The following is a 17,070-nucleotide window of genomic DNA, read 5'->3' on the forward strand; positions in this document are numbered from 1 at the left end:
CAGGCCATGAGAGATTTCAAAGCCAAAATTACAGGTTCTTATGAGTGATTCTGAAACCAAAATTTCAGGCTTCATGATTGTGTGTGAAATTTTTTCGCTTTGAAACCGCTTTTTGAGAGCCTAGAGCATATCCAAGCTACCTGCACGGGGCTATGGAGAATGGACTGAAAACGCAATTTTGTGATTTATTAACAGCTTCGAATAGAATCCAAACGATTGAAAATTTTGAAATGAACGTTTTGATGTTGAAGCTTCTAGTGACCTTTAATGTTTGAATACGATTAAATATAACTATTTCATTCTAGAAACGAATAAAACAGTACAAACCACGCATATGATATTTAATTTCAACATTTGTTTAAATATATTTTTAAATCATTGCTGGAAATGTGTACAAATGAACGAGTTTACACTGATGATGAATAAATAATAAATATGCAGCCTATAAACGAACACGTAAACATTTACACAAACACAACTTCGACGAAATCGGTAGACTCCGGGCCTACAATTGCAACGATCTCTTTTCGGGCCAATCGCATCTTAAGCACCGACATTCTTTTTGCCTTTTGACGAATTGTATTCGTCGTCAGTATTTCTCTGAATCCGGTTACTCCTTCGTATCGGTACACTACCAAGGGATGCAACCAATTTTGCGTTAGCGTGTACAGTAGCATTTCGTTTGACGGTAATACCGAAAATTGCAGCTGTTTTGGCAGTTTAGTCAATATCAGCTGGTGTTGCGCAAAGGTAGCATTGGCGGTTAGCGCTTTGCGCCATATTTCGATCGATCCGTGGTGTGCCGTATTCGGGGTGTGTTCTGAATTGATGGCTAGCATTAGCTGATTTTCATACCTTGCCACAGTGAGGTACGATGGATGGGAGACGGTAATTGTTTGGTGAAGTTTCAGGTAGTAGCTAGCCGTCGCACGCCATACCTGAATTCGTTCTCTGTTGTCCAATACGACGAGGTGGTTTTCCAGGGCCACGATTTGCATCGGCACAACCGTTTCTTCGATTTGTCGTACGTCGAGTATGTGTACGAGGTTGTGTTCGCGCAAACAACGAACCTCAAAACCGACCATACCTTTCGTGTACATCACGACACAGTCCAGTTTTACTATTCTCATCCAGATGATATCTCGGGCTCGGGTACTATTCATCAAGTACAGAGGGATGAATTTGTACGTGTTTGATGTTTCAGTGTTCAAATCCAAAATTTGTTGCACATAATTGGTGCTCCCATGCTCCATAAACTCAACAAAAAGGTGCTGTCGATAGCCTAAGGTCAGCCGCTTCACATTTACGATTGTACGATCACGGCCAACAATTGGAGGGAAGGATTTGGCAGGCACTAGGCTTGATTTTTTATCGCTCCAATGGTAAAAGTCAACGGTTGAAGGCCTATTGGGTTCAGCACTGTGTACGACAACCAACTCCATCGGTCCAGCATGGATCGTAACGGTCAGTACAAACATGCGTACTGCTTGTACAGCTAAAGGTTTAATTTTGTCAAAATGGCTAAATACCGGACTGTTTTCGAACACATTCTGTGCCAGCTTATCGTTAACACTGTTGAGCGATCGTACCTGTGATGCTAGTGCGTTGATATTTTTCCCATAGGAGGTGCTGAGCAGAAGCTGCGTAACGTTTGTGCCAAAAACCATGTCTCCTTCGAGAATCGTTTCTTCCGCCTCTAATGGCTGGACTAGCGTAACTGGAATGTCGACTATTAACGGATTTTGACTTATCAGGGCAACGTTTGTCATGAACTGTTCCACATCCTTGCCGTTAATTTCTGTTACATTGAGCGACTCAAAAACGAGAGGAAAAATAACGTTTTCCTTCGGAAATTTCGTCACAAGCCGCAAAGTACCGTTGACATTTTGCGGCAAAGATTTCAGCAGTAAGTGTTCGGCATCAAATTGCATTCCGTTCACCGTGCCCAGGACTTCCAGGTTCCCCGTTATGATGGCATCGTTTATGTGGAGCGTTCCTTCTATGGTTTGATTGCCCCTCAAACGTAACCCGTTCGCGTACCATTCGTCCATGTCAATACCCTGTATCACGCAAGGAGGAGCGCAAACAATGCTTTCTACGTGCAGCTCACGGAACCGCTTTGAAGCGGTAAAGTTTCCAATGGCAACATCCTTTCTTAGTAAATCGGTTTCTACGTTGTACCCGTTTAAAGTTTGCGGATAGAAATCTCCTACAATGACAGAAAAAAGGCGAATTAAAAGGATTTTGTGATGTGAATTAAATGAAAGCGACAGGATTACCGTGTATCTCAACCTCACGGAACTGCCATTTTCCACTAATTTCTTGTGGTTCCTGATGCCGCAGGGTATATTTATCATATTCTTGTATATCTATGCCGAGAGAACTGAAAAACACAAGAAAAAATTAATTTAAATTTAAAGTTTTGACTACCTCATCGCTCTGGGCCTACTGTAACTATGCGTTTTCTGTCAACTGTCACTATTTTAAGCGCGCGCTTGCTATGGGTTTGACAGTGCATACAAGATTTGTTTTGTTTTTGATTCGTTGCCGGAAAGTGTACAGACCGGTGCGCAGCAAATATAACTCCTACAAACCCGCAATTTCAAGGTAATACTTACCTTTCGGTACTTTTAAGGGTTCCTTGTAGCTGAACAGCTTGGAAAATGGCACCCGCGCGTACGGTCACCTCGCCCAGAAATTCTATGGGTGCCGTAATGTTTTGTGGTCGCTTTCCGCTCAGGCACCGTTCCTCCACATCGTTCCAGCGCAGATGATTGACTGGTTGATCCTGCATAGAAAAGATCATAAAAGAAAAATTATATTTGATATAGCTATGCTTCCAAAGAAAAAGTTAGAAAATCTTACCTTCAAATGGAGAGCTTTTTGAAATTCAACACTTTCAAAATGATAACGGCCAGTTAGTACCGTTGGACGATGTGGTAGCCAAACCTCGCCATAGAGTTTTTGCACATTCTGTCCGTTCAGATGGATGACGGTTGGATCGTGCTCGAAGTACACGTTACCGTGTACGTCGATGTCGATCGGTGCACTGTCCGTTTCGGTACCACTTTCCGATGGGTTAAAAAGTTCCATCATTTTGGGATAATTGATACCATTTAATTGGCTCAAAATATGCAATTCCCCTTTGGCGTCCAGTGCACCGGACAAGTGCATCGTGTCAAGTGTTTGCATTTCGGGCGACTGTTTCAGCAGGTTGTCGCTAGAGAAATTTAAACCCGACACTAAACCTCCAACAGTGGATGGTTCGTATGTAACGATCCCTTGATCTGGTGAATGGAAAAGGAAACAAAATGGATGATTTAAACCAGCTAAAAATGTTCACTACCATAGAAAAGACTTACGAAACACGGCCTGCTCAATGTACTCCTCCCTATCAGTGCGATAAGCATTTTCCACCAACTGTTCCATCGTTACTTCGTTAAGCTTGCCGGAAACGTACAGATGGTCCGTAACAATATGGTCGAAGGTTTGTCCAACCGTAAACGTTTGATTGCCACCGTACAATAGCCATGCACGGCAAAAAGCGTCCTTCGGTATACCATTTATGGAACCTTCGAACAGAAGATGATTTACCGTAATGTCGCTCTGGAAGTGGTACGGTTCGTTTTTGATGATTGTCCTATTATCACCGGCAGCCACAATGTGCCTCAAATTCTCCACCGGTATTCCATTCAACGTTGCTCCGTCTTGCAAAACCAATCGGCCAATAGTAATATTTCGGAACGTTTTTAGACCCGCTGCGCTCGGAACATTACTTTCATCGGCATTATCGAGCGTTAGTGTGTCTTGCAGCAGATGCTCCAAGTTGTATCCATAAACGGTAGACCGATTGTCCGCATGTATCTCCTGCGCAACGATCGAACGGCTTACGTGTAGGGTGCAATTTTCAAAGCGCACCGGTGCGGTTACATTCTGAGCAATGTCTAACCGTAGTAGTCGATCGATACGTTTCGATTCGAACAGTACATTTGCACTGTTTACGATCGGCGCAATAATTGTATCAAAATGTATCGTACCCTCGACCGTTTGCTCTGGACCAGTTCGGCGCAATATTGTACGATTAAGTAGATTAAGATCGACTTTATTGATCTCATTCGCGTCCGCCACACCGTCAATCTTGAGCTCCGCCACAAACGTCTTTCGGCCGGTAATATATTGTACTTCCCCGGCAGTTTGGGGTACCAGGTCATTTACATTGAGATCGTTAATGTTATCCGCTTGTAGATGTTCTACAAAAACGGGCTGCAGAAATTTAATCACCTGGCCGCGAGGAGGCGCCCTGTTTAAGAGCAAACCGTGCGTTGCTAGTCGGTGTAGATGATGTAAACCTCCGGGGCTTAGGATGTTGTGCGCCCACAGTGGCCCGTTGAACGTTACATTGCCGTATATCGTGTAGTCACCGTTCAGTACAAGATCGTCTCCAATTGTCATTATCGGGTTCATTTTACTTAAGCTTTCTCCATCGATTTTACCCTGCAGTTCGATCGGTTTCAGCAGCGTAACGTAGTCGAATGTTTTCGTACCGGTGATGGATTGTACTTCGTCGGACGTCAGATGTAGCACCTGTAGCTTGCCCTCCATTACGGGAATATGATTAAGACGATCCTGCAGGACCAAACTGTCCACCAGCATCGGTTGCACAAACTGTAGATCCTGAACGATCATTTGCTGATCACCGGTAGTACGAGCAACATTTTCGATTTCCACCCCGGACAGTTTGGTATCAACAATTGCCACATTTTGCGCTATTATCTGTTCTACAACTAATTTGCCAGTGAAATGTTGATCTGGCGCTTGTCCGTGCAAAACCTGCTCACTTAGAACGCGAGGATCAATATCGTTAAACAGACCTGTTAGTTTCAGGTGGTCCGCATCGATGGTTTCGAAATCGCTACTATACTCCTGCGGCATTGCACCACGCGCTTTAGCGAGTAACGTGCGGGATTGATCCATCATTCGCTGTACGGCTACTGTATCGGTAGAGTTGAACCGTTTACTGGTCAGTCGGTTTACGCTCAAATCTTTTACCATCAAATTTTTTGCGCTGAATATTTGATTAACATTCGGCAACAGTACATTGCCCGGATGAAAGAATATACCATCGATCAGCTTGTTTACGAACAGATTACCACTGACGACTACTTTTTTTGCCGCTAGTGAAAAATCCTTCCATTTCGCTGGTGGATCGTCTACTAGTAGTAAACTTTCTGCTGCATGGCCGTTGAAGAATTGTACATCACTAATACGATCCACTATCAGACGATCTACCACGATCGTATCATTCTCGACCACATCGCCTCTCTGAGCTTCCGTGTGGCGTGTTTTGTGAGCTGCATTGTTCAGCACCTTCACATCGAGCTGCTTCATCTGGCCGGCCGGAGCTATAAGCTCCGAAACGGCCAGATCACCATTCCAACGCACGGTGTCATTTGTTAGCACACTGCCATGGATCGTCTGTTCGACCAAATCCATCTTTTCCTTCACCCGCTGCACGTACTCGTTTACCTCGATCACGTACGACAGCATGGCATCATCGACGAGCAGATGTTTAGTGTGAATCGATTTCGTACTTATCGATCCTACCGACGAATCTTGCATTTCTAAATCCTTCTGAACGATGCGTGCCCCATCCGCGGAATTGTCTGGCAAACTGATCAGCTGATTGTACAACTGCTCCAGATTAACCTGCGCTATCTGTTCGTGCATACGTTCACACCATTCAATGAAGTGTGCATACACCTGTCGCAAATCGTTCTGCACACCGTACTGTGGGGTGAAAAGGTTTATCGACTTTCCAAACAAATTACTGTTGGCAATTACAATTACGCTTGCATTTACAATGTGTCGATAAACGCGCATATGGGACACGCCGGCAGCAAATGCTTCACCGGTGTAATCGATTCGCGAAGGGACAAATTTCCAACCATCGTACTCGTAGATCAGTAGGGGCTGGTCGTGACAGAGAACGAGCAAAAGAAACTCTCCATTTTCATGCTGGAAAAGAATTGATAAATGGTAATGATTCATTATTGCACAGTGTTATGCCCAATGCGCTCATTCAGGTGAGCTGAGCGAGCGTATTTTTTCTTCAGGCTGCACTACATTACGAACACTAGAGTATTTGTGAGCATATGTGAGCGTATGAAATTTAACCTGTAATCAAACTTTCACTGATCATATCTTCTTTATGAGTAAGATCTTGGAGAAGATGGTGGGGCAGCAGCTACACTTTTTTCTGACTTCAACGCCACATACGATAACATAGAAAGGGTTAAACTGTACGAACTTACCAGGCTAGTATAAATAACAATGACCAACGTCACATGCTTGGTGATGGTGGATGGAAAATTTTCGGGGCCCTTTGCTACCACCAAGGATCCGCTCCAAGAAGATGGGCTAGCCTGTCTACTTTTCATTCTAGCGCTAGAGAGGGTCATCCGCGACTCGGACTCGGATCGACCGACTCCGGGTTCTGCTCATATGAGAATGAGGCCGGACGATCCAAATCGTAAAGTATTTTTAGATTGTACACATTTACAGAGGAGGTGTGGTAGGCCCAAATTGAGACGGTGTGATGGCGTTGTTGCTTACTTAAAAAATAACTTAAAATTTGAATTTAAATTGAATTTCATACGCTCATATATACTCAAGCGCTCGAACTTCCTCACTCGTAGTACGTTGCTCGTACTCCTCTGCTCAACTCGGTGTGCTGAGCGCATGAGCTCATGACACAACACTATTCATGCATAACAAAACAAACTCGACTTACCACAACCGGAAGGAACATTTTCACACCGATAAGTTCCAAATTTTGAAACGGCACAAAATATCCATCGACAAACTTGTAAACGATCGAATTCTGATCTACGTTGCGCGTTCTGCTGTTTCCACTCGTGCCGGAAGAACTACCATCCTTACTACCGTCGACCTCGTGTGAATTGCCAGTTACGAGGAAATGTTCCCTTCGCTCACGTGCTTCGAAGAAAAAGTACGCTATATCCGACACGGAGTAAATGTAGATCCGCTGATGTAGTACGAGCTTTTGCGTATCCGGATTCAGTAGAAAGATATCGGAAAACGTATCCTTTCCTTGGACTGGAGACATCTGATTAGCGACTGCAACAAACATTTGCTGCTCGATCGAGAATGCTTCAATGTGGACCGAATTGTAGCACGGCATATGATCGACCACGTCAAAATAGTAGCCAGCCCACCGGTAAAGCGGACAGTCGTTTGATCGGCTATCGTCCAGATTGATGTACGTGTGCGCTAGATACACGTGCTTCCCGTGTACCCACAGGTGTACTGTGTTCTGGTTTGGCTGGCCAAAGGTTTGCACGATCTCTGTTTTACCATCCTCGTGGATCTGAAAGACGGGCGATCCTTCCGCGAACACGACTAGCTCCTGATCGTGATAATTAACCACCGCCACAAATCCAAGGTGAGCAATCGATACACAATCGAAGTGACGTGCAGTAACGGTTTGATGTTCGTGGTATTTTTCAAATTTACCTTTCACCTTTCAAAGAGAAGAAAGCGGACAAAACATGGCGTTATGGAACTTTTGCAGCGGGAATATTTAAAATATGAAAAAAGTACTAACCCTTCGATAAAACGATACAGCTGTGGCATTCATCGTCCGATTGCTAGTTTCGCTTTGGTGAAGGGCCGCAGCAAAGATAGATTTTCCGACCCGAAGCAAACAAATGTCAATCGGGAAATTTACCGGCACTTGACCCCGTTCCCGAAATCCTTTCAGATAAAGCTGTCGTGCTGCAAGGACGAAACAGAAAAATAATATAATTTGTAGTACCGCCTGCAATTTGTTACATTACCGGGTATCCCAGCAATTTTTGTCACTTTCGTAAATTTTTTTTTGCCGCATGCTCATTGTTGTTTGTTCTTGTCCCGCAGTTTTTTTGGGAAGTCCAATTATGTGATAATTAGTTTATCTACAAACTCTGATTAATTTATATATTCAAAGAGGATATATTTACCGCTTTACCGAGTTCCTCAGAGCGCTTATAGACTTTGCTACAAGAAATTCACTCTGTGTTCTAGCACGACCACGACGAAATAAAAAATCAGTAGGAAAAAACAAAAATATACGTGGACGTGCAACTGCGGGACAAGAACAAAAATATATGGGCACTCTTTAAAAAACTTTGAAGCGAGAACTAAACTATATGCGAACGCGTCAAAAAAAGCATCATTTGAAAAACATTAATTGGTTATTTTTAGGTAACCGAGGATGGACGAAAGCAACGCAGAAGAAGCACAACTGGCCTTGTTAAAAACCGGCCTTCAAAAGCAAATCGATGAATTTCAAATGCTTTTGGCTATTTACTGCAACCCTGGCGAGCTTCATGTGGACGATTACAGCTGCATCGACAATCTAAACAGCTACATCAACGGAGAAACTACTCGACTAACGTCAAAGTTAGACTACCACTTTGAACTGCCACTGTTGCCAAATCAAAAGGTACAGATTCTGGTGGAGCTACCGCATCTCTATCCGGCACTGGAAATACCACGTATCGTTATCCGCTCGGCTGTAATTCCGCGCGATCAGGAACGCTTGCTTACCAACAAGATCAACCAATACATCGAGGATGAGGTAGTGGAACGTGATGAACCGTATGTTTATCAAGTGGTTGGCTGGATACAGGACAACTTCACCGAACTCATGCAAACAACGGGTGAGAAGCGGCAACCATCCCATACCACTCCCGGCAAAAGTTCCGTCCCGGGGATCAATTCGATCGTATTCGAACGTTTATGGATATACTCGCACCATCTTAAAAGCAAAAACAAACGACAAACCATACTCAAAACTGCCCGAGACCTGATGCTGACCGGATTTTCCCGTCCCGGCAAACCGGCCATTATTTGCGTGGAAGGACAGCACCAAGATACGCAAGAGTTTTGGCGCACGATAAAACACCTCAAATGGCAGAAGATACAGATAAAGTTCAACGAAACAGAAACGGTGAACAACGAAAACGAAATGGCGGCTCTGCGGCACTTTGGGTCCGGCTTTCGCGAGGAACTGTTCTGCGAGATGGACGAAGATTCCGATACAGAGGATCAGCCGATGAGTATGAGTCTGTTTATGAAGTTTCTCGAGAAGCACAACTGTGGTTACATCAAGAAGGAATTGTTTGGATTTTCAAATTCGACTGAAAATGCAATTACCTAGCGATGGTAGGACGGTGGCGGGCGAACGTTTCCATGATCGTTACCATGTTTTGCGAGAATCCAATAAACACTTGTTACTAAGGTTGTTGACCCGACTCAGCATGCGTATTGCGTTTTCGTTCTTACCTTCTGCAGTGTCCGCTTCGATGGCCGCATCAGCGTCGGTCGCATCACGGCGCATTCTTTTCCCATCGGCCTGTTTGTGTGCTGTACTTTCACGAAGGAAGCTTTGTATTCTTTGTTCTAGGATTTGTTCAAACTCAACTCGTCGGTTGGCAATACTTTCCGCATAGTCTTGTATCAAGTTTTGTCGATAGATTTCTTTTAGTGACTCAAATTCATCATCAGCAGGTTCAGGGCGGTGAGCGAGTTTTTGTTCGTACAAATCCTCTAAACTATTAGCACTAGTCACGGTAATTGTTTTAAAAACTAACAGTAGGTAAATCGGTTGCCAAAACCGCTTCCACTGGATCACCATCGTTGTGCCTGGGCTGGCAATTCAGCGTAAACTGATCTGCGTACTACCGATTACTACACGATACTACTAAGAACGTGAGAGGTGAACCGAAGCTTTAGTTGTATCCCATAAACTGAGCTCTCTCGAACGAACTTTAGAAAGAGCGCAGAGGTCAAGCACTGTCGTCACACGTATAGGAATGCCACGAGGATACTAGGATATTATTACTACTCATACATATGAAGCAAATTGATCATTCACAATACTGTACATAGTTCAAAAGGGTGTATCAACAACTACCTAAGGCAGTTACGTTTCAAGCTAAATTTTGATATTCAAAATTGGTATTCCTATTCTATTGCAAAGGACCCACGGGATGTAGAAGACTTATCTTTTTCCTACTTTGAGCTAACGAAAAGCATTCTTGATAATTTAGTATTACGTTTTATTAATAAAGTATTTCCTGGTTTCAGCAAATTAAAAATATATATAAGGCTTTGGGAGTTAAGCCCTCATTTGTCTCTTTACGGTATTTACGTACATGCTGTGTTACAACTATTGAAGATATGGATTAACGATAAAGTATGAGTATTGCCGATATGATTCGTTTATTGTTGAAAGCTATTACGATAAAACCTTAAAGCTCCCGGTACAGTCTGCTAATGCGTGATTGGATCTCTCTAGAAGGTGGGAGTGTGTAAGGCGGGTATGAGCGATACGAAGGCGAGAAAGGACTCGTTGGTTGTGGTTGGAATCGTGATCATCTCATGTTGTGTTGTTTTGTTGGATGGAGCGGAGTTCGGTGCTGAGGTCTAGGATGTGCCAGGTGGTTTTTCAGTTTTGGACTAATATTGAGTTGGTGAATTGGATAACATCACGGCGTGAAAGGGTGCTGTGTGGTTCGGCTGGACGGAGCCGATTTTCGTTGGCAGGCTTTCAACAGAAAACGATTTTAGGAGGGGAAGGAATGTCGTCAATGCCGTGCCAGATGCCGTTTCCGAGGGCGGCCAATACACTGACATTGTAGGTGAAGATGACGTTGGGTTTGTCGTCGCAGAGTCCTTCGTCGGCTGCTAGTGGAATAGCAAAGAAATGGGACAAAAGGGACTATGATATTCATATTAATGCTGAACTTGTTGCATCGTAGAAAATCGGACACTGAGGAAAGGATCCTACAGGCCCCGTAACATTTAAGCATGGTAGAGTCATGAAAAGTGATTAAAAAACAGCGACAACGATAGAGATCGCTTATACCAAGATAATTCGAAAAGAGCCGATAAAGACTCCACTGCCAAGGTAGGTCTTACCATTTCTGTTAATAAAAACGGCAAGCCTAGAACAATTACACCCTCGAACAACGATACCAGAATAATCACTCAATCCTACACATTCAAAAACCGGTAACGTAAACAACACAAATGCATACCTCAGTGCAACAGGTGCATTATTTTTAGCAAAAGCGCAGTCGCATAAATTCTGCCACCGCTTTTGGTTGCCATGGTTTCGTGGTAATCGAAAAACATAACAACACCATTCATTGCCTTGACTAGAAGCTTCTTAGCTCCGTCCTAAAAAGGTTTAAGTATTTGGTGATGGAATTGGAATTAACTCGTGTCGATTACACCAACGTTGGACTAACGGGGCCAAACTGCTTACAATTGTTACCCCCCGCGGCTAACGTTACAGCGAGCGGTTCCAACAGTGGCTACAAGCAACAGCAAAAGGTGGCCATCGGCGATCAGGATGGAGTGCTGCAGGTGTTTTCGATGAAGAAAGACGAACTGCAGGTCCACTTCAAAACGCTTCCCAACGAAAAGATTGCATCGGTAAAGCTGGGAGGACAGTCGGGTTCGGTGGCGGATAAAATTTTTACCGCCTCCGAAAACAAAGTACGAGGATTCAACAAAAAAGGCAAACTGTTTCTCGCCTTTGAAACGAGCCTAACCGAAACGATTCGCTCGATGTGTGTCAGCGGAAGTGATTTACTGGTTTGCGGAAATCACGTGTACAATCACTACCGAGATTGCAAAGAGGTAGGCTCATACCTTTGCGGAGATGTCATTGTGGATGTGGCCGCACTTTGCCCAAACAACACCAGTCGGTTGATAACGGTGCTTGCCTGTTCCGGCCGGGTGTTGCGTATTCTTGAGCATGCTCGAGTACGGCAAACGTTGGAGCTCGAGAGTGTTCCAACGGTGTTGTACGTACCGAAGGGTATTGGGGATCGAGTTCTGTGTGGTTTCTCGGACGGAAGTGTTATACTGTTTCATCTGAATTTACTATCAACGGAGGTGAAGCGAGAAGTATTGGTTGCCGATCGTGAAGGGGAAGGAATCTTAAGTGCCGTAACTTGCATCGCAACTTATGATCTTTCGGGCGATGGTAAGGAGGAGCTGATTGTCGGCCGGCGGGATGGCACACTGCAGGTGTTTGCGATGAACTCCGACGAGTATCAGTTCGAAATGGAATGTACGCAAATCTACCGTGAAAACTTCAACGAAAGCATATCCGCCGTTCAGGGTGGATGTGTTGGGGCCACTAACTACACGGAGATAATAGTGTGTACGTACTCCGGCCGCATATTCGGCTTGACGACGCAATGCATTAGCAAAAGTCTGGGTGATAATGGGACTCGCTCAGAAAAGGGCGCAGGAACACCGATCGATTCGTCGGCAAAACTGCAACGCATAAGGGCAGAGATATACGAGCTGGAACAAACGATCGCCAAGGAACGGGAGCGGTATCAACTTTCCACGCAAGCACTCTCATCAGGCCTGTCAGCCATACCGATGCTACCGATAAATGACTCCTTTGTCCTATCGAAGGAAGACGCTACATTTTTGCTGTCACTAGAAATTCCAACACCAATCGAGCACGTGCTACTACAGTGTGACGCACCGATCACACTGCTGGATGTGGAGAAAAATACGGCCGTCGTTAGTTTTAGCGAGTGTGACAAGTTAAGTGGAAACAGTCTTCTGGCAAGCTATCGCTGTCAGTTAAACACGAATCGTATCGATTTGAAATTTCGCACCATCGAGGGTCAAAGCGGAACGTTGCAGGTGTACATCACACCAAATCTGCAGCCCAAATGCTGTCAGCTGAAGCGTTACCCGATCAAACCACTGTCGCTGCACATGATCGTACATAATGCAACGGACGAAATGCTTGCCCGACCGATGAACACACTGACGCTCAAGGGACCTTTTAGCCAGGCGGAAATGCACAACTGGATGATAAATAGTATTCCGGAGCTGCCGGAAAAGTTGTACGAAAGTGGTAAGGTACAGTACACGTTTAGGCACGTGTTTATCGGCACAATGTTGAGCTGCGAGTATGGGAAGGGAGAAGCCACTTTTCGAAGCGACAATATATCCACCATATCGATACTGAAGGATTTCATTACCAAGGAAGCGACGAAGAAGCGGATTAAGTTGGAAATTTCGACATGTGAGTAAATTTTTTTGGAGTTTATAGGTAACAGGTAGATACGTTGTGGTGCTGATCATTGATTCTTCATGGGTAAAAACAATGCTAAAACCAAACAATGGCTTGATAAGCCTTCTCCAGACTCTGCACTGCGACCAACAAACATTTAGTATTGGTTTTGGGAGTTTAAAAGTGGCTGTAACGTAAAATTTTTGATGTCGATATGTGACTGTGGACGAAACAACAGGAAACGAACTAATGATGAAGTATTCGCTGAAACTGAGGCCCATTTTGAGGCTAATGACAAATTATATTATAAAAATGATGGCTATATGCACTGCTTAGCTCTCGAAGGCAATTAAGTTGAGTAAAGAAATTGAATATGGCGGCTCGGTGGTATAGGCGACAGCGGCGCCGGTCTTCAAACGGCAGGACCGGGGTTCAAATCCCATCCGCGGACCGTCCCCCCGTAGTGAGGACTGCCTAACCAACTACGTGGTATCGGCAGTCTAGAAAGCCATTTCGATGGTCGGCATGACCTTACAGGTCGTTAAGCCAAGAAGCAACCTTACAGGTCGTTAAGAAGAAGAAGAAACAAATTGAATCCGACGAAAAAAATCCTTTTATCGTTTGTTAGGACTAAGACTTATCTACTCAACTGGCAATACATCGAACATTCTATAACGAGTATTTCTTTTGTTTCATTACAGCTATTAATGAATCTACAATACCCTCACTGATCAAGCTGATAGAACCGATGATTCTGCACTACAACAAACTTACCAAAGATTATCAGCTTGCCCAAGCTCTTCTCGATTTGGACATCCGGGATGACGACGAGTTTAACACACTGTCCGAAGAGTATCGCTCGCTCATTCGCAACCAGCAATCGATCGGGGACGAGTTTCGGAAGCAGCCAACGATACTGAATCGAATTTATGGTATTCTCACGGATCTGTATATTGACAAGTTCAAGTTTAAAGGTGTGAACGTGAAAACCAAGTTACCACAGTTAATTGAACTGCTGGAAAATTATTCCTACGACGAGCTGGTACAATTTTATAGCGTAGTCAAAGCCGGAGACGAAGAGACCGGTGACGCCTAACTGCTGATCGTGGTTGGGTTTGTGAAACTTTTCTTTTCCAGCACTACGCACCAATTTCCCTGGTCATAGTAACTTTCCACCAGTTCGATTTGATCTGTACCACTGGCCAGACAGAGTTTTTCCAGCTCATGTTCTTCAAAAACATGATAGTATCGTAGAAATGTAGTCTTTTCTAGCGATTCATTTGTCCGCAATTTCCACGGCACGAGCAAATCTTGATGTTGAAATTGTGTCCGGTTTGTATGCACCGGAAGCGTGCAATCCGTTACCCCAACAACGACATTTTCTGTTTGCACTATCGGAGCACTTTCTCGGGTTAATTCTAGGTCGTTCTGCGCACTAGGCTTGTTGTTAAGTTTGTTTTGCCGTAAGTAGCTGGATTTTTGAGCATTTGCTTCCTGGTTTTTGGCCCACACATACATCAGTGCTTTTCCACCGGGTCTTAGCACGCGTACCATTTCTGAAATGGCCTGCTTTCGTCGCTGGTCAGTTGCTAGATGGTGTATGACTGCTATGCTGATACAAGCATCGACCGACTCGTCGCGGAAAGGTACTGCAAGGCAATCACACTGCAGTACATTGAATCCTCGCTCTACACAAACCTGCAGCAAGCCCTCGCTACGATCACATCCAAGCTGAAATAAAAAGATAAACCAAACCGCCTTTGAATTGCTTCTTTATCCGATTCTAGAAATCCGATTGACTTGAAATTTGTTTTCATAAAAGCAAACTACTGCTATCTTTACATGTAAATTTTTCTGAATTGATTAAATCTGATTGTCAGAATTGTTTTCTCCTATGCTTATTCCAGGCATCCGGGTTGCTAGGGTAGCCATCACCTTGGAACGCTTATAACTTTTGTATACGTAACCCAATTGTGGTGCTATATTCTAATGAAAAATAAATTTTCTTCTTTCTATTGATATACATACGACATCTCTTAACACATCTTCACAACAATACGCTTTATACACCTATTAAACGATATTTCACAAGTCTAATGTGCAATTTTCAGAATTTAACGACTTTTTATGTTTTACAATAATGTGTCGTTTTACTTCGTGTTGTTTTTTGCTATGAAGAACGAGGTTCTTTGGAACGGTTTTCATTCAAATAAAACCCACCATTTACTTTTTACCTACTCGTAGTAAAATACAGAAAATTTAGATTATATTCGTAGCATTTTTTTATCAAATTTTGTTAATGCATTAATATTATTAATTTTGTGGGTTTTTATTGTCGGAAAAAAATATTTCAATTTTGAACATTCATAACTCAAAAATGACTAAGAATTGAGGCACCAAATTTCTTTTTCATAGAAAGAAAAAGAGTTAACTTAACTTTCATCACAATATCCCATTGATAATGGATTACGTATAAAAAAAAGTTATAATCAAAGTTGGGCTACCCGTGTAGCCCGGATGGCTGGAATATGAAGTTTTTCTGGTTGACAGGGACAAGGTTAAGCTACTGAAAATGAAATGCTACGTAGTATCTGTTACTTACCATCACAGCACGCTCGCTCGAAGCTAAATACTTTCCGTTTCCGCACCCAACATCCAACAAAACTGCCCCTGCCGGTAACGATTGCACAAACGCTTCTACCCTTGGCCAGGGCGAGTGTCGAGTGTCGCTAAAATGTTTCGCTATCTCATTGTAAACCCGATGAACGTTTTGCGCTTCGACCTGTGCAGCATGACATTCTAGCAAACCGGTGTGCTTTTCTGCTGCCTCCCGTGCGGTGTTACAGAGTCGCGGAAATTGACATTTGCAACGTTCGTTCTGAAGCAACTTTCGAAACGTTAACGAAACTCGAAGTTTCCGCTTTCGTACAGTTAATCCACCGTTTGGTGCTCGAATCGTGTCCATCTTGCGTGGTGTTATACCATGCGTCCAATCGTATCGGCTTTCTCCGCCCATTATCAGAAGTGATCTGGAAGGTAAGTCAACGCATACCTGTTTCCCTGATGAAGGGTGCTTAAATTCCATCACTATTTCGCTTCCAAGCGAAAGGGATAGTATCGGATCCTCAAAGGCACTGTGAGTGTCTACATGCGGTGGTATACCCTGCCCCGGATCGTATTGGTTCACCGTCAGTTGGTCCGGCACGTGCCAACGTAGCTCGGGATGAAGATTTTGCAATCTACTCCACAGTTCATTGCAAACAGCGGGTATTTTGCGTTCCAGTGGCTTCGTTTTATCTACGTTATTTGTTCCGTAAACGAATTCATACCCAAAATGTTTAACTTTGCGATGCTTCAGGGTCTTATTCAGTTGCTCGTTGCTGGTTTCTTCGCAATCGTCACAATTCACGGCTTCCAATAGGATCTTCTCCATTGTTTCGTCAATAAAATCACGTTCAAGAATTAGACCACTAGGTAGATTGTTACTGCACCATGGATCATTATCCTGGCACGCAGGAAATGCTTTGCAGAATGCTAACAACAATACAGCTCCATCTTGACCCAGCGCACAAACACCGTTCAGTGCCGTATATACAGCTAGTGCACTAGTATTGGACGTACATTGTAGGAAGCAGAAAGATTTGCCTGGAGGAAATTGAACCTGTTTAATAGGTCCATGCTGTAGAGCTTCTGCAAGCAGAGCCTCTTGCTGTAAGCCGGTCGAAAGGCCTGCGTTGCAGATTACGATGAACTGCAAGAAGGAAGATGATTAGATATTCTGCAACCGATACTCCAATTAGGAAATGCTTACCTCAGTCGGATCATCGCAAAACTGAGTTCCGGCATCCTTTTCAATCAGCAGCTGACAACGTTTTATTTTTTTACCAATTTTCTTTTCTAAATTCTTCGACAGAGTCATTGTTGAACGTGTACTGCAGCCGCGAGAATGCGTAAAC

General features: G+C 43.8%; 4 protein-coding genes across 4 annotated transcripts; 2 read left to right on the top strand and 2 right to left on the bottom strand.

Moving 5' to 3' along the window:
* Positions 1–464: 464 nt before the first annotated feature.
* Positions 465–9,697, bottom strand: LOC126556488 (uncharacterized). Its single transcript, XM_050211752.1, has 8 exons — positions 9,346–9,697; positions 7,625–7,794; positions 6,791–7,540; positions 3,363–6,015; positions 2,866–3,287; positions 2,619–2,788; positions 2,280–2,383; positions 465–2,209 (listed from the first exon to the last, which is right to left on the bottom strand). Exons 1-8 carry the CDS (start codon positions 9,695–9,697, stop codon positions 465–467), a joined length of 6,366 nt encoding a protein of 2,121 aa, XP_050067709.1.
* LOC126556224 (RWD domain-containing protein 2A) lies at positions 8,273–9,220 on the top strand. The gene has a single exon (XM_050211451.1). The coding sequence runs from the start codon at positions 8,273–8,275 to the stop codon at positions 9,218–9,220; it is 948 nt and encodes a 315-aa protein (XP_050067408.1).
* A 1,571-nt stretch (positions 9,698–11,268) lies between the features above and the next one.
* Positions 11,269–14,210, top strand: LOC126556501 (Bardet-Biedl syndrome 7 protein homolog). Its single transcript, XM_050211764.1, has 2 exons — positions 11,269–13,126; positions 13,816–14,210. The coding sequence occupies exons 1-2, from the start codon at positions 11,269–11,271 to the stop codon at positions 14,208–14,210; spliced, it is 2,253 nt and encodes a 750-aa protein (XP_050067721.1).
* Positions 14,207–17,033, bottom strand: LOC126556008 (alkylated DNA repair protein alkB homolog 8). The gene is made up of 3 exons (XM_050211165.1): positions 16,926–17,033; positions 15,717–16,865; positions 14,207–14,845 (listed from the first exon to the last, which is right to left on the bottom strand). The coding sequence occupies exons 1-3, from the start codon at positions 17,031–17,033 to the stop codon at positions 14,207–14,209; spliced, it is 1,896 nt and encodes a 631-aa protein (XP_050067122.1).
* Positions 17,034–17,070: the final 37 nt, after the last annotated feature.

This window comes from Anopheles maculipalpis, chromosome 2RL (assembly GCF_943734695.1).
Source record: "Anopheles maculipalpis chromosome 2RL, idAnoMacuDA_375_x, whole genome shotgun sequence".
In the NCBI taxonomy this organism is placed as follows: Eukaryota; Metazoa; Arthropoda; class Insecta; order Diptera; family Culicidae; genus Anopheles; species Anopheles maculipalpis.

Excerpts from the sequence above, each read along its gene's own strand:
- LOC126556224 (XM_050211451.1), top strand. The coding sequence starts at position 8,273 with ATGGACGAAAGCAACGCAGAAGAAGCACAACTGGCCTTGTTAAAAACC.
- LOC126556488 (XM_050211752.1), bottom strand. The coding sequence starts at position 9,697 with ATGGTGATCCAGTGGAAGCGGTTTTGGCAACCGATTTACCTACTGTTA. Across the intron at positions 7,541-7,624 it reads CTGTATCGTTTTATCGAAGG|GTGAAAGGTAAATTTGAAAA; the intron begins GTTAGTACTTTT and ends TCTCTTTGAAAG. Across the intron at positions 3,288-3,362 it reads CATTGAGCAGGCCGTGTTTC|ATCAAGGGATCGTTACATAC; the intron begins GTAAGTCTTTTC and ends TCCATTCACCAG.
- LOC126556501 (XM_050211764.1), top strand. The coding sequence starts at position 11,269 with ATGGAATTGGAATTAACTCGTGTCGATTACACCAACGTTGGACTAACG. Across the intron at positions 13,127-13,815 it reads TAAGTTGGAAATTTCGACAT|CTATTAATGAATCTACAATA; the intron begins GTGAGTAAATTT and ends GTTTCATTACAG.
- LOC126556008 (XM_050211165.1), bottom strand. The coding sequence starts at position 17,033 with ATGACTCTGTCGAAGAATTTAGAAAAGAAAATTGGTAAAAAAATAAAA. Across the intron at positions 16,866-16,925 it reads TTTGCGATGATCCGACTGAG|TTCATCGTAATCTGCAACGC; the intron begins GTAAGCATTTCC and ends TCCTTCTTGCAG. Across the intron at positions 14,846-15,716 it reads CGAGCGAGCGTGCTGTGATG|CTTGGATGTGATCGTAGCGA; the intron begins GTAAGTAACAGA and ends TTTTTATTTCAG.